Source organism: Anas acuta, chromosome Z, assembly GCF_963932015.1.
Source record: "Anas acuta chromosome Z, bAnaAcu1.1, whole genome shotgun sequence".
Classification (NCBI taxonomy): domain Eukaryota; kingdom Metazoa; phylum Chordata; class Aves; order Anseriformes; family Anatidae; genus Anas; species Anas acuta.
Genome location: NC_089017.1, coordinates 8,394,924 through 8,410,783, shown reverse-complemented (window position 1 = coordinate 8,410,783; position 15,860 = coordinate 8,394,924). Strand labels below are relative to the sequence as shown.

Genomic DNA, 15,860 nt, shown 5'->3' with positions numbered 1-15,860 from the left:
TCAATTTACAAAATGTGAAAACATCTTTCAATTAGTAAAAAAAATAGTCTAATATACAAACATTTTTTAAAAAAATTCATTTGTGAAGGAATGTAGCATAATGACTCAGATTCATACCCATTCACTCCTCAGATACTGGTAGCTATCTCCTCTTGACAAGAACTTCTACATATTAACCCAGAGAAATGCATACATGGCCAGTTAGCCCAAGCAGAATAGTCATTCAGATTTCCCAAAATTTAAACTATCATAAATTACCATTTGGACAGCATTAGAAAGAAATTGAAGCATACAAGGAATAAACTATAGTTTCTTTTTATATCAAAATGTACTCTTGAAAATGTGTTTGGCACAGTGCTAAATCATATAGTTAATACTAAATATTGCAGGATACAATAAAACCCTGGAGTTAACTTGTGTTTACACCCTTTAAGGGATAAAAATAAAAAGATACCAATTATTCAGAAGTCAGCCTATACAAACTGTATAAACAATATCTTATGTCTTGTTTTGAAAACCACTGATATAGTAAATTTTACATAAAAGACTGCAAAATAATATAAATGGATTTAAACAGATCTTTACAATAAGAAATTCAAATGGAAACAGACAAGTAACAAAGAGAAGTAAAAAAATTTATTGCAGTATTTGTTCCACCAGATTTGCTGGGGATCCCTTTTCTTGTATTATTTCAGGGTGACCTAATACATCAAAATCTACATTTACAAAAACTCCTCCTGCAGATAGGTCATAGATACTGCATGCTTTTTTTTTTTTTTTTTTTCCTCTTTTTTCTTCAACAGAATAAATTATATATCCAGGAGATTCTGCCATTTTACAGCCTGGAAAAAACAATGCTTCCCTGGAAACTGGGCTAAGCTAAAGAAAGCCATCCGCTGCTAGGTTAAACTCCAAGAACACTTTATTAAGAACATTAACAGACTAATTTCCAACATTCACTTGTTTATTTTTTTTAAACAGAAAGTTTTTTTCAAGATATAAACAATTTTTGTTAAACTATAATACAGTGGGAGTAAAAATGAACTGAGAAGTTTCTGCTGCACAACAGCGAAGGAAGCTCCCACAAAAATGTTTACCAAACATTTCCTTCTTTTTTCCTGCGTCCCAGGTTCCATTCTTACTCTTCATTTAACTGATTTTTTTTTTTTTTTTTTTGCCAGAAAGTTGATATTTCAAGTTTTTCTGTTATTTCAATTCCTGTAAATTTGGCTGCATGTACAAATTCATTAGCTGGAAGTTCCATCCTTGGCGGCATACAGCGATCGTAAAGTCTGAACAACTTTATTAGTCAGCTTATTAGCACTCGTTAGAGCAATTTTTTTGTAAATAATGTCTGACTCTTTAATAGTGTCTACCCAAGGCACCAGTTTGCGGCCATCACGGCGCTTAGCCTCAGTCCAGGAGCCACTGTAGGAGCCTGCCATCCACTGAACACTGAAGCCATTGCTGGTTTTCTGTACTACTCTTGCAATTTGTGGTCGGTCTTTGTACTTTGGACAGCAAATAGCGATGACATCCATGACATCAACACTTTCATTCATCTGTGAAGCCAACTCCGTAGAGTCTGAATTTCGTTTTGACCTTCTCAATGACTAAAACATTGGGGGGAAAAAAGACCAAGTGTTACACAAAAGAACTTTAGTGAAATTATTGCTTTTATTGCTTTTAATCCCTTGACGCCGGGAGTTGGGATTTCCCGGCACACATTCCATTGCCGGCAATGAGACGCACCGCGACCGCCAGCGCCAAGGGGTTAACATATCCTTGTAAAACCACATACTCTTAATTTGTACCCGTGTCTTTATCTCTTATTGATATATAAAATTATATATACACATGAATCATAAAGCTACATAAAAACTTGGCAACAATAAAAAGGATAACACACAGTACATTCCAAAGGAAAATTAATAACTTTTTATACTGGATAAATCTCATTTTCTAGTTTGTTTTTTTTTTTTTTATTGTCTTTTCTGTTAAACTTTCTACAAAAGTTGTATAAACGGTTAAGTAGAGAATCTCTATCTACAAAATGCTTTCTTTCATGTGGATTACATTACTTGGTGTACATTTAATATAATAGACTGACATTTATAAGCACATAAAAATCATTTTACGTAATACGCTGCGAAATACGTTGACTCCTCCTCCGCCTCACCCCTGAAGTGCCTCCTCCTCTATCCTCCCCATCACTTTCATCGTCCTCTGTCTCAGCTGCATTGTTTTTAGGGCTGCCTCCTCCAAGCAGCGAGGTAATTGCTTTGTTCCGAGCATTTGTGCTAGCTGACACCTCTCCATCTTCTTCTTCTTCATCAGGATCCAAATGTTCCATAAGGAGCTTGAACTAAAAAACCAAACCAAACAAAAAAAAAAAAAAAAAAAAAAAAAAAAAAGAACAAATCACAAATCAGATCAGTCCATATTGTAACTTTTCAAATAAACATTTATATGACACTATAATAATAAAAAAGGAAAGATAAAGAGACAGTAAAATGAATGGCAGACAACTTGAACAATTCATATATCTTGTTCTACGTACTTTCATTTTCTACTATATTTCTAAAGCTTTCTCTATTCCATAGTTTGAAAGTTTTCTCCAGTTAATGTTTTAAAGAATTGCCAAAAAAAAAAAAAAAGAATAAAAAGAAAAACTAAATCCACTAGATCTAGTCTATGGCCCTCTGATGGAAGTATGCAGGATTAAAGGGAACAAATTATGAAGGAAAGGTATACAGAATGGATGCCAAAAATTAGAAAATATTTTGTAAAGATGAATATCCTTTACTTGAAATTATTTTTGTTGTGTTTACATTTATTACAAGACTTTGAAAGATAATCCTGCTAGATATCCCAAAAGGAAGTTGTGAATTATCAAAATATTGAATACCAGGAACACAGCATTTTGAAATCCTCATTTGATTTGTTGAGCATCTGCTTTCAAGTTTGTCTTGTGTTAGTTTTTAGAAGAGTTTTAGTTATTCTGCAGCAGTTTTACTTACATCTAAGTACTGTTTTACTATACTCCTCTTCACTTCTTCAGTGATCTTGGAATTAGCCATATCGCTCCGCAGAAAATCCAGAGTTTGTTTTGGATGGAAATGCACTCCTGTCTTCCTGTTTATAGTTTTATCATAAACTTTTGCAGATTCAGATGGAGAATATTTCTGAATTTTACTGTTTATACAAAACAAGAGAGAAGAGCTTGTTCAAGGATTTCATGGAAATAATCACCATTTCAAGGAAAAGCTTTTAAAATATTCAAAATATTCAATAAGCAGTCATATTTTCATCATTTCATATACAATAGACATCCTGAAAAGAAAATCACTGCTTTTTCTAACTCAAAGTTTGTTTCATTGCATTTAACATCTTACATTTATGTTTTTTCTCTTATACAAATATGTTGTTTAAAACAACTAGTTACAATCATTAAAGCAAAACAAAACATGGCCAAACTTAATCATTCCAATGAACTCATGAGATGACAAGATAAGACTATAAGTATCTTTACCTGTCAGAGAATCCACAGAGGTTCTTTAAATGCTGTTTCAGCATCAAAAGTAGTAATATGCCTTGGGAGACATTTGCAAATTCAATTAAAGGAGCTGAATTTTCTGGTAAACATTTCATCACAGCATTTATATCATTTTCTTCATCAGAATCTGAATCAGAATCTACTCTTTTCCGTAACCTCCGAGGCTTAGAAGCTTCCTCTTCACTTTCACTTTCACTACCACTGTTACTGTCACTCTCAGTCTCCTCATCTGATAAAGGCTTTCTTTCCTTTTTTTTGTCTTTCACCATAGACTGTGAGAGAGAGAAATTAACACACATTCCAAAATTAGCATAAAATAGCATCGTGCATATTTCTAAAACACCTTTCCAAAATTATCATTGGCTGAAATCAGCAAGAATTCCATGAACAGTATTATGAATTCATAACTAAATATTCTAAGATTGGAATTATTTATGGCAAAAAGGTGCTCAATTCCCCACATATCTCCTCCACAAAAAAGCTCATCCAAAGACCACATTTTTTGCAAAGTGGGTTGAACAGAAGTAAGTGAAGCAACAAGCACTCCACAGCAGTCTTAAAAGACTACTCAAGTTTGTCAGCAGTGCCAGAAAAAGGCCTTTGAAGGCTCTCTACTTTGCCATTATAATAAATTGGTAAGAAAATTCCATTTTCTGTCACCTGGGTATCATTTGTGTGCATTACGTATGTATTTTGGTACAGACTAGTCCAAGCTGTTTTTTCACCTCTGCTAAAATTCTGTGATATTACCTACTGCTGACCAGGAAAACTCCAAACACATACACAGAGTTACTAATAATCAGTTCCACTACTTATAGAGCTGCAGAATTTCACACTTGTATTATCACTGCACCTACAATGATCTTCCATAACACAGAACTTTAAGATGTCCCAGTCAGGATCTCATCCTCGCTGTGTAGGGTGCTACACAATGGTGCCCAATCTGAAGAATGTACTGTCTTTTTTTAGCAGATTAAAAATCAGCTTTGTTGGGGATAAGAACTCAAAGCAGTGTATTTTGCAGGCATCAACACCAACTTGTACTTAGTAATCAGACTGCAAATTCTTGAAATGGATTTGCTTCCTAACAGCTTTAACCTTTAACAGTAAATGTTGACAAGGAAATAGAGATGCGGAAGTCTCTGAGAAATAGAGGCCTTCTTCTTAAAGTGTTACGTATTGCCATAACAACAGATACTACAGCATGAATGGGGTTCTTATATGCCACCTTATGAAATCAAGTATATATGCTTGTCTTGAAGTAAACAATGTAAAGGTGACACACATGAAAATGCCAGCAGCTACTTGACAACAGAAGTTAAACAGCAAACTGGATTATTATTAAAACAACCACAGTAAATAAGTATTTAATGATGATTCCAGGTTCGTGTATTTCCAGGTTCATGATTTTTTTTTTTTATTATTCAGAAATACTAGGGAATGATGGGTTTTTAGTGTTAGTATCTTAAAATTCTGCATTCTTTGTTAATAACATAAGCAGCAATGTAAGGAATGTTTTTAATTAACATCTTGGAAGATCCAGGCCAGAACAGAAAAGTGTTGTTTGTTTTTTAACTACTAGTTACGAAGTAATGCTGCTTGTCTATATCATAATAATAGTACTGCTGTCATTGAGAAATTGACCAGAGCATAGAAAAGCTTATGTCGCCACTGCAACAAATATATTAAAATGTAAAGGCACATACCTCTTTAAATGACTGTAGTAGGTTGCTACCAGAAACTGATAGTGTAATATCTATATGATGCATTATAAACAGTGGCTCTTCTTGTGTTTGATAAGGAAAACAGGCTAGATTGTCTGCTATGTACAAGAGCATATTCACCTCTGTTTTCTGTAATTAAAGAAAAAATTATGTAAGTGTACATATAAATATACATACATTAGATTATAAATATAAATACGTTAGATTTATACATTTGTCCTGTGTTCTTAACAGTCTGGAGCAAAAAACATTATCACCAATTTTATTCTAGATATACCCCACAGCACTCTGAAGACTACTTGCAAGATTTAGCCATACCTGAAGATACATTATTTTTGATCAATCCAAACTGGGTATAGAAAGATATAGAATGATGCAACAGTAACAAATGCGTTCTACTATATAGGTAAATAGCACATATTACAAAGCAAATCAAAACACAGTAAGGAAATACTGTTATCAAAAATTATATAATGAAAATACACTATGAAAAGAGAATTAAGGCTTGCAATGCTGTATTTGATTTATTATTTTTTTTATTTTTTAGGTGAAGGAAAGTTGATGCTTACTGCGGTATCATCAAAGAGGTTGAGTAAAGAAATTAAAAATGCTCGTCTGTGTTGACGGTTCCCCCGAATCATTGAGTAGAGGTGTGAACACAATGCACTGGATGATTCATCATGTCTAAAACCTCTTACAGGATCCTTTGGACAGGTATTGATTGCCTGTTGTACCTGGTAAGACATCTTCATACCAGCCACTGCTTTCATCTGAAATGGAAAAGTGTTTATTTAAACAATTGCTTTCAAGCAGTAAAACTGAAATGTACAAACATTTTTTTTCGCAGAGGGAAATAAAATATATGCCTGTTAACAGAAACCAGTAACACATCTCCTAGCTTATTTCCTTGTTAAGTGGTGCTCGTCTAAGTTTATCATTCCAACATGCACTACATACTACTACATACTACTCCCTTTTGAGCTGGCAAACACTAAATCAGTATTTGTAGCAGAGATCAAAATGTCTTGCAATCTTTCACCATTCATTCTATGTCAGAACCATACAGCTAGTCTGTTTCCCAACTGCAGCCGGTTATTCCTATATAAATGACTTTCAAAAATACTGAAATGTTCATACATGAAGAGAATCTTTTACCAACTACATATGGCTGTAGTGAAATCAATACTGAGTTCATATTAGTGCAAATGAACTGAAAGAAAATAAGGTGTTTTTTGCATATATGATAGAATTTTCAGCTGATTTTACTTGTTTCAAGGCTGCTGTTCTAGTTTCAGAACAGACTGAGTTTTTAGGTAGACTGCATATCCAACTCCCCACATAACATCTCTGCTTCTTTTCATCCTAGTTACCTTCTCATGTATACATTGTCTTAAATCTGAGCTGCCTGCAGAACACATCTCCTCTGCTAGTCTTCACCTATTGAATTAGGTATGTGTTTGTATACCATGAACAGTACAATGTCCCAATCTCAGTGGAATACAAGCAGATTTGGGAACTTCCATAATTAGTACATACACTGAACCAAGAATGGGATCTTCCGAAGTAAGGTAAGCATTATGCAGCTCAGTTTCACTTCTTAAGCAGAACTAATGGCACTAGGCGATAACTCCCTAAGTCCTCACTTAACCCTCATATTTTCCTTTAGCAAGATCCCCCAGTTCTAAACACCTTCCTATGCTCCTTCTGTTCAGATTACAATTCATAAAGCCTCAATATCCTAAAATTCTAATGCATGTACACTAAGGATCTCTACTGTGAACAAGGAGTTCTCTTCCTTAATCTGCTGATAAAGGTAAGCAGCTGCTGAACATGAAACAGCTGTCCTTATCTTTTACCAAATAAATACTTGTATGTACTATCCAATGTGGATAACATTGTGACTTATAAATTAAAGAAAATTTTAGACTAGAAGAGATGCTTCAAATGATTATATACTATTACTTTATATTTCTAATAAGAGAAACCTGTGAGTAGGGGAAAGAGTTGGGATCTTCTTTATAACTGCTTATTGCTATTGCTTATTTGTTACATTTTATTATTTTTCTGCACCTGAGGCATATTCAAGTGTTAAACCATCAACAAATGGTATTCTGTAGAATTTTAAATTCTGTAGAATTTTAAATTAGAATTACTTACGTGAATGAACCCGGCATATTTTTTGTCTATTTCCACCAACTGCTGGTCGGCTTTGTTTCGCATAGAGGGCTCTGGATCTGTGCCCATAGCAATTAAGTATGGCACACACTTGAAAAACAAACGAAATGATTATTCAGAGTCATTGTACTACTACCTCTTTCTCAGCGTTTATTCTTCCATCACACTGTTCTTGTATTCTGACTACTGCAGAAATTAAAATAGGAAGCTGTGCAATTTGATCACCTCACTACTTCTTGCAAGCAAATAATACAAGAGAGACAGCACTATAAATAATAACAGAAGTTGTGCACGGTTTGAGGCAGTATTCCAATTTCTCTCAAACTCTAAAAAATAACATTAAAAAAACACTTATGACTGAACATGCATGATGGCTGCAGCATTAAAAATAATTATAGAAAATATTATGTAAGAGTAATGGAGATGATGTCTGGAGACAGTTCTGATGCTGGCGGATATGGGTATTGAGGTGGAAGCAAGATGACACAATTTCCAGTATGCAGAATCAAAGGAAGAAAAAGGCCTGGCATACACCTGAAATTTATTCTTTTAACAGAATAGTAATATGTGTACTTGTAAGTACTCTACAGGCACTGTCTGGATTCCTGCAGCTTGATCCAAAGACAAGAAAATGTGATGCTTGGAATCTCACTGGCTAATCAACATAGAACATATTTCAAAGTATGTTTTCTGTAAAGGCCCCTTGCCACGATAAGAACTTACTTTAACAGAATAGGAAGAGAAAAACTGGAAACTTGTCTAGCAAGCATAAAAATCTCTGAAAATAACAACCCTCCCTTCCCATCAGAGAGGCCTGCCGTACCTGAACAGGATGGATGAGACCCTGGTTTAATGTCAGTGCAATGACATTTAGAGCAAAGTGGCGTACATTGGACTGGGTATGAAAGAAAGCCTCAAGGACCTGTTTGAGATACAGCTGCATGATGGAACTACTCATCCCTGAGGAAATATCACCCATTTCTTTCAGGTCTTCCTGTTTTGCTACTTTTTTCCCTGTAAAATAGACAAAAGCAATAGCACACTCACCACAGTATAATCATTTACTTTGTCATTAATTGATACATACTGATCTTAAAGCTTTACTATCTGTACACATTTCAGCTGTCTTAGAATGGGTTTTATGATCTCATGAAACGTGTAACAATCTGATGGTAAATATTATTCAAGAGAACTGAAGAGATACAAGCTAAATTAAACTCTTGTTCCTTAAAAAGTTTTTCATTTAAAAAAAAATCCGTATTATTTGATATTTTGTATCTGAAAAGTCACCCTAGAGATTTTCATGAAAAGTATTACTATCATCATTACAGCAGTGACATGTTCCAGGATTTACACATCTTGAATGTTAATAATAAACTACATGTCAATTTCATTTTAATTTATTTATGCACAGGAGTTTTGAAAATTCTTCCAGGATACTTTGTATACAATATTATACATAGATAACTATCTTGAGCGACTCTGTTCATATGTATGGTAATTGTATGCAAGAAAGTTAGATTTTGCATGCCTCATAAGCACGAAGAACTCAACACTTACAGTCTCTGTCTGCCTGCTGCATACGTGTATCCTCCTCCTGCAAGTAGGTCTGGAGGTTTTTTAACACCTGGATTTTTAAGTTTACCGAACAGTTCTTATCTGAAAGAATGCTGTTGTACAGGGTCTTTACTTCCTGTTCAAACATTAAGCTTGGGTGTTGTATAAATGCAAATCCTAAGGGGGAAAAAAAGAGGAAATATTTCACATTATCATCATCTAGAAATTGTATTTCTGTTTAAGTTTGCTTCAAAATACAGGTATGAAACTTTTAGCCTTCCGATTCCTACGGCAACATAGCTTTTTCTAGTCCAAACAGAATTATTTTCTCATATGGACACCATCCAAAACCTGTAAGGAGTTCTATCAGCTGCAACACCAATACTCTTGATAAGACAGGGTGCTGACCCAGGACAGCTCCTGTAAGAGGAGTTATACAGGTCTGGAAGCACAATCAGCGTAGTGGCCTGCATCTGAATGATTAGGATTAGAAGATAAAGTGAGGAAAATTACTAAAAATAACCTGTTGTTCTTGTTACATTTAGATAAAAACATTGTGCCAAAACTGTTAAGAGCTATTCATACAAAGGCAAATCAGATACGGAAAATTTCATAAATATCACAAGAATTAAAAAAAAAAAAACAACCAAACAAAAAGCAACTTAAAATAACATTGTGAACACAGTAAAATAAAATTTATACTTCCTGCTGTCATCACTCATACACCTATTAAAGTCTCTTGAAAACTATCTGACGTACTCCCAAAACTACATCTGGTGTAAGATACATACTATAAAACTGGTTTTAGCTGCAGGTTTACCCTTGACAAAGAACTGGTTATTCTTACTCAGAGAAGTCTTTATTTCATTAAAACTGTAATCTAAATTAGTGACAATGTATACCATTTTAGATCATTACTGTAGATGTACAGGGGACCTACAGAAAGCCTGGGGGGGGAGTCTTCATCGTGGAGCACAGTGACAGGACAAACAGTTATGGCTTTAAATTAAAAGAAGGTAAGTTTAGATCAGATATAAGAAAGAATTTTTTTACTTATGAGGGAGGTGAGGCACTGGGACAAGTTGCCCAGAGACGCTGTGAAGCAGTGCTCAAGGCCAGGTTGGATGGGGCTTTGAGCCAGTGGGAGGTGTCCCTGCCCATGGCAGGGGGTTGGAACTGTCTTTAAGGTTCCTTCCAACCCAAACCATTCTGTGAGTCTATGGACTGCTGCTAACAAACTTTCTTGCTGTATCACAAAAAACAGTAACAGAAATATTTCCCAATTTAAACTAGTCATTTTTACTAGTTTATTTTATTTACAAATTTTTATTTACAAATTTTACTAGTCAGTTTGTTTTTTGACTGTTCCAAATAAAGGAGCCATTAAATATCTTTTTTATGTCCACAAGAAAATAATATTTTGAACGAACAAATGGAAAACATATAAAGACAAATGGCAGAAAAAAAAATGTGAGAAAAAAATACACAATGTATAAAAATAGCTGTAACACAGGGTATAATAAGCCAGATTTTTAAAAACGGCCCTGTGCAGAGAATACAGTGTAGGCAATGTCTGAGTCCAAGGCAAGACTTGAGTGTGACTGACCTCATTTCAGTCTAAAAACAAGGAATGGACAGAAGGTAGGGGATGTGAAGGAGAAAGAGGAAAAAAAAAAGGAATGATGATGATCTCTGAATTACACAGTATAATTGTGTACTCTGTACAAATGTATAATGATGTTTATAACTTGACCACCTCTGAGCAAGTTCAATCTATTTTTAAGGTTAATTTGGAAAAAAAAACAAAAACAAAAAACACAAAAGCATGTGCATGTATGTGGAATGACCCATAATCCGTTCTTCATTCACTTGCTTATATGAGTTTGTAATTCATATACCAGGATTTGCAGGGAAATTCTTATATTCCATCCCCAGTAAGCAGGGAGAAATCTTATTTGGCATAAGAATCTCCCACAGGAGATAAAAAAAAAAAAAAAAAAAAAAAAAAAAAAAGGCACTGAAAAAAGCACTGAAATTGGCATTAATAAGACACTACCTGTTAGAAACTTAGATTTAGCTAAATTCACTACCTAAATATTATATATTTGACCTGCCTTGCAGGTACACATTGGGAAAAGAACTATAAACAGGCCCCAAAAGACTTATGATTAAACTTAATCCCTCAACAGGGGTGACACATCCCAAAGCAAAGACTAAAACTGTTAACTGTCATTACCGAAAGGACACACTAATAATTACTCATAGAAAAGTACACATTCTTCACGTGACACATTTACTGTGTATAAATGTTGAAATAGCTTGCCACTCTTTTTCCTCTTATTGCACACACATGTTGAGTGATTTGACAACTTGACTTGATTACCAGGATATAAGGTAGAACTTTTCCACTGTCTGCATCTCCATGCATACAACAGCTAACCCCAAAATGGAACCAGGATGTAGGTGAGATCAGTAAGTCACTTAAAACAGTTGTTTGAGGTTTAATTAAAAAGAAGACTGAGGTACTTAAAGGCAGAGAGAAAAAGGTCTGAAAAAGCCTACTGATAGCCACCCACACTTATACCCCTTCTCTGAATTGATTATACTTCAGTCTGCCATTTAGCAACATTTTTGGCTAATGCAATGTTGTCAGCATCCATGAGTAAAGCAATCGTGTGTGGTTAGCATGGCAGCCCCTGTCCTACAAGGAATATCCAGAAGACGACAATTAAATTGGACTGAACTATGGAAGTGTGTGCACCTTGGTCCCTATCCTCAGAGTCCTTCCTAGCCATCGAAAAAGCCACCAACACAGAAGCATAAGGAGGCAAATTATTGACCATAGTGAAACTATAGCTCACAGTTAGGTGACAGCAAGCTCACATGCATGAGAAAGAACTTTCTTTAGACTAAGCCTTAATAATGAACTGAACTCTTCCAGAAACCAAGGTCTATCTACCCAAACAAGGTTCTCTCACAAGTACAGTTTCTGTCCTGGAGCAGAGGACGAATGAGATAAAAGACCACACTCAATGGCAGCCCATGCAGTATTGCAAGTCACTGACATACCATACTAATGCCTGCAGACAGAGAATTTAAGATTGAAATACAGACAAAATACTAAAATAAAAAGTGATAGTTAGGCTATGGCATCATCTCAGAGCCTAGTGAATTCACATGGCTGTACAAAATAAACCCTCATAGCTGGTACAAACTACAAGAGTTCTCCTGTGGAAGATCTGGCCCTACGCTTAAAATGCTCCAGATTTTTCCAGAACTTTTTCTAGTTATTCTTTAACCATGTCTTGTGGACTGAAAAACAAGATTTGGAGATACAACATACCTGCTTGTGGGGAAAAAAGTAACATCTCCATTACTTTGGAAATCAGCTGCTTTTTAAGACTTGGACACAAATCATAAAACTTTTCTCTGTCAAAAGCATCTATTCTGCTGCAGATGTAAACAACCAGCATCCTTTTGACTACATTTCTCTAGCAATTTCTCAAATAAAACATGTATTGAAGTTTGTTTTTCCACAAATTCCCTTGCCACTATAGAAATACATGAATTCCTGCTAGAATGCATAGATGTTTCGTATAGCAAAATAATAAAAACTATTAATATTTCTTACCCAGGCCAATAATGGCTTTCGTCTGTACTTCTTCATCTGAATGCTTTGTAAAATACATCAGCAGTTCAAGTACTTTATCCTTAATGTTAACCTAAGCAAATTAAAGCAAGAATAATACTTAATATGAAACATGTTTTTATCTCTTTCAAAAACATAATTATTAAAAAGAAAAGGAGAAACAGTCTTCCTGCACGGACTTTGCACATACTTACAAACCTCAAAACATTATTGCATACATTTTGAAAAAATATAGCTTTGAACAGCTAGGAATACAGTGCTTTCAAATAAAACTCTAATATTCAATATATGTAAGACTTGGAGAATAAATAGAAGTTTTTGTTTTTTTTTACCTTACTGTTACCCTTAAAATCTTCCTGATCAAAATCAAAATGCCGACACAGTGCGCCAACAGTGAAAAGTGATCTAAGGAGTGCTGGTTTATTGGCAGTAAGTATTGTACTGTTGGGGTCTTCTTGGTGTTGACTTTTTAATTTCGAAAGTGCACCTACAGTAAGATAAAAGTTTTAACCACAGTGTTTAAATATGGTTCATTCCTAAGAGTTGTAGCCAAAACTGAAAAGTGAAAATTACATGTTATGACTTTACTTACCATAGTATCTATTAAAACAGGCCCACACAAACTTATAGTTCTGGGTGACCTTGTTCACAACAGCCCCAAGACAACTCACACAATGCTGAACAACCTAGGAGCAAGAAAGAACAAATTAATTACATACTTAGAACTTAAAATTGAGGGTTCTATAGAACAATACAGAATTAAAACAAACTCTCTAACAATCTATCTCCTAGACTGCTCTGAAAAACTGCCCAAACTCATAATTGTTAAAATATAGCAACAACATACACAAACTCCAGTAAACCAAGAACATTGCCTTCTTCGTGGCTCATAAGTCCCATGACCAGCATAAGCAACTTTGTAATGAAGAAAGACCCTCTTTAAATCAAAACCATGCAATTTGGAATGTGAAATTGAATCAACAACTGAGTAGCAGCAATTAAAAGCTTACCGTCATGCCATATTTGATGATGAGTTTCATGAGGTCTTCCTCAATAGTGGCAAGGAAGGTCTCACTTGGGTGCTCCATTAGTGGCACTACAAGCTCTAAGATTTTTGCAACATTGCAGATCACCATGAAATCATTCTGAGTCTGAAAAAGAAGTATTTAGAGCATTTAATATTTCTGGCTATGTTACCTATTAAACAAGTATTATTGATATGAACTGACAGTGAAAAATCACAGATCCTACATAAGATATGACTGAGGTATTTAGTAAAGATTTCGAATGCTATTTATATTATTTAGAGCTATATTGTTTAGATTTGATATTACATTACTAATTTTTATGAAACCTAGTTCCTGTTTTTTACGGAACCTCTGGAAAAAAAATCTGTTGAAGCAGAACTTTACCTTTCGTAAAGGCTATGAACAGGCCTGAAAACTTACCAACTTTTGGTCTTGACAACTTTATTTATTTTTTTATTTATTTACAGCAAATTTGCAGAACACTTTCTGACACACGCTAGAGAACACAACATCTGGCAACAGGTATCAGCAACAAAGTTGTGTTACGGCTGAATGTTGCTTAGACAAAATAGATAATTATGTCCACTAATGTAGAAATTACAATTAAAATTATTATTAATTTGCATAATCATGACTATATATGTGTTGTAAGTGAGGAATCTTTGGAAAATACTTTATATATTAAATATACACCCTGGTAAAAAATGACTTTTTTCTGGACAACTCAGGCTCATTTAACATTATAGGATAATTTTCATATACTATTATCAAACTATTTACATATTCAAGCTGACCGTGGTGAACTAATTCTACAATTCATTTCAACCTATGTAAGTATAAAATGTATATAAACCGCTAAAGGGATGTTGTAGCAAGTGTAATCAGGGGTATAATCGGATACCTGTTTTCTATACTGTTTGATTGGAAGCAGCTTGAAAAGTCAGTTGTAGATGTGCCTAGAGAATGATTCAAAGCTAAACACAGAAAATGTTTGGATATACCTACAAGCTCATCTGATAACAAGACTCTCAAAAACCTGTCTTTCTGTGGGCAACTGACCTATTATGATGGGGTACTGCCACCTACTCAGCCATGCTCCTTTAGCCGTGGCTGCATGATCTGCCCTGCTCCTTCTGCCAGATCAGGGATTTGTTGCAACCTTCACTGAGCCCACTGTGCTAATCAAAATGGCAGAAAGCCCCACAATATGTCAGAGGCAGAGGGACATTTTAATGGAGTGTTTGGTTTACCATTATAACTCCATAACATTTTTGTGAACTAAACTGTCTTATAGAGAGACAAAAAAAACAGAGCTGCATAAGTGGAAACGATGGTAGGAAGAGGTGAAATGCTAAAGGACAGAGCAGGACATTTTCATTCTGATATATTTGCTATACGTCTCAAGGAATCATAGATTAAGCCTTTAGGCTTAATATTCATGTATTAAATCTTAACTACTTTTAACACTGTGACTGGAAAACAAAACAAGTTTAAGAAACGATTTTATAACAGGTGAAAAAGTGGTTTTCAGTCTTTAACAGAAAAAGAGGCAGTAAACATTTCAGTTTCATTTGGCTGTAAAATGTAGAGGAGAAGGTGAGGAACAGCATCTTAGACGTGACACAGACCATTAAAATGACCTACTACCTTCAGAAGGTAGAATGTTCAGGAAACAGAAACACAACTTTATTTCCTTTTTCCTACCTTCAATTTTGTTAAGCATGCAAAATAGCCATTAATTTCTATGCTTAATTATCTGGGGAAAAAATAAGGCTGATACTCTAGTTTTCTCTACTTACACTACATTTAGTGGTGAGGTATGGCTGCATGGTCATGGCATGTTTGACCATTAGCTGAGGCCTGATTTTGCTGAACAAGAACAAAGTGGTTATGCAAGCAACCAAGCGACCAGAATTCACGCCTTTGTTGTCAGAATCTGTAAAAATTAGAAAATACACAAATGATATGAGATCCAAGTATTACTTGATCTATTAAAAACATACGGCCTAACTATCATATGAATATCTTTTCCATGACAATCTCTTCCTTGACATATCCTTCATGGTCAATATAGAACATTCTTATATATTATTATTAGGTAAGAGCATTAGAGACGATAACATAATGTGTTTTATGTTATATTGTATATGATGCATTTGTATATGATCACA

The 15,860-nt window shown here is 34.7% G+C and overlaps 1 protein-coding gene across 7 annotated transcripts in view; it reads right to left on the bottom strand.

Moving 5' to 3' along the window:
- Window positions 1–614: 614 nt before the first annotated feature.
- NIPBL (NIPBL cohesin loading factor) overlaps window positions 615–15,860 on the bottom strand; it is a 163,377-nt gene continuing 148,131 nt past the window's right edge. For 6 of the 7 annotated variants that reach the window (XM_068666339.1, XM_068666342.1, XM_068666344.1 and 3 more), the window contains 14 exons: window positions 15,489–15,625; window positions 13,672–13,812; window positions 13,254–13,347; window positions 12,994–13,148; window positions 12,644–12,734; window positions 9,016–9,189; window positions 8,279–8,469; window positions 7,438–7,545; window positions 5,850–6,050; window positions 5,263–5,409; window positions 3,533–3,828; window positions 3,021–3,195; window positions 2,180–2,365; window positions 615–1,613 (listed from right to left, as the gene is read on the bottom strand). In XM_068666339.1, the coding sequence (XP_068522440.1) occupies window positions 1,248–1,613; window positions 2,180–2,365; window positions 3,021–3,195; window positions 3,533–3,828; window positions 5,263–5,409; window positions 5,850–6,050; window positions 7,438–7,545; window positions 8,279–8,469; window positions 9,016–9,189; window positions 12,644–12,734; window positions 12,994–13,148; window positions 13,254–13,347; window positions 13,672–13,812; window positions 15,489–15,625 (2,462 nt within the window). In that variant the 3' untranslated portion in view covers window positions 615–1,247. Of the gene's footprint in view, window positions 1,614–2,138; window positions 2,366–3,020; window positions 3,196–3,532; window positions 3,829–5,262; window positions 5,410–5,849; window positions 6,051–7,437; window positions 7,546–8,278; window positions 8,470–9,015; window positions 9,190–12,643; window positions 12,735–12,993; window positions 13,149–13,253; window positions 13,348–13,671; window positions 13,813–15,488; window positions 15,626–15,860 lie in introns of all 7 variants that reach the window. The other variant, XM_068666341.1, reaches the window with a different exon arrangement.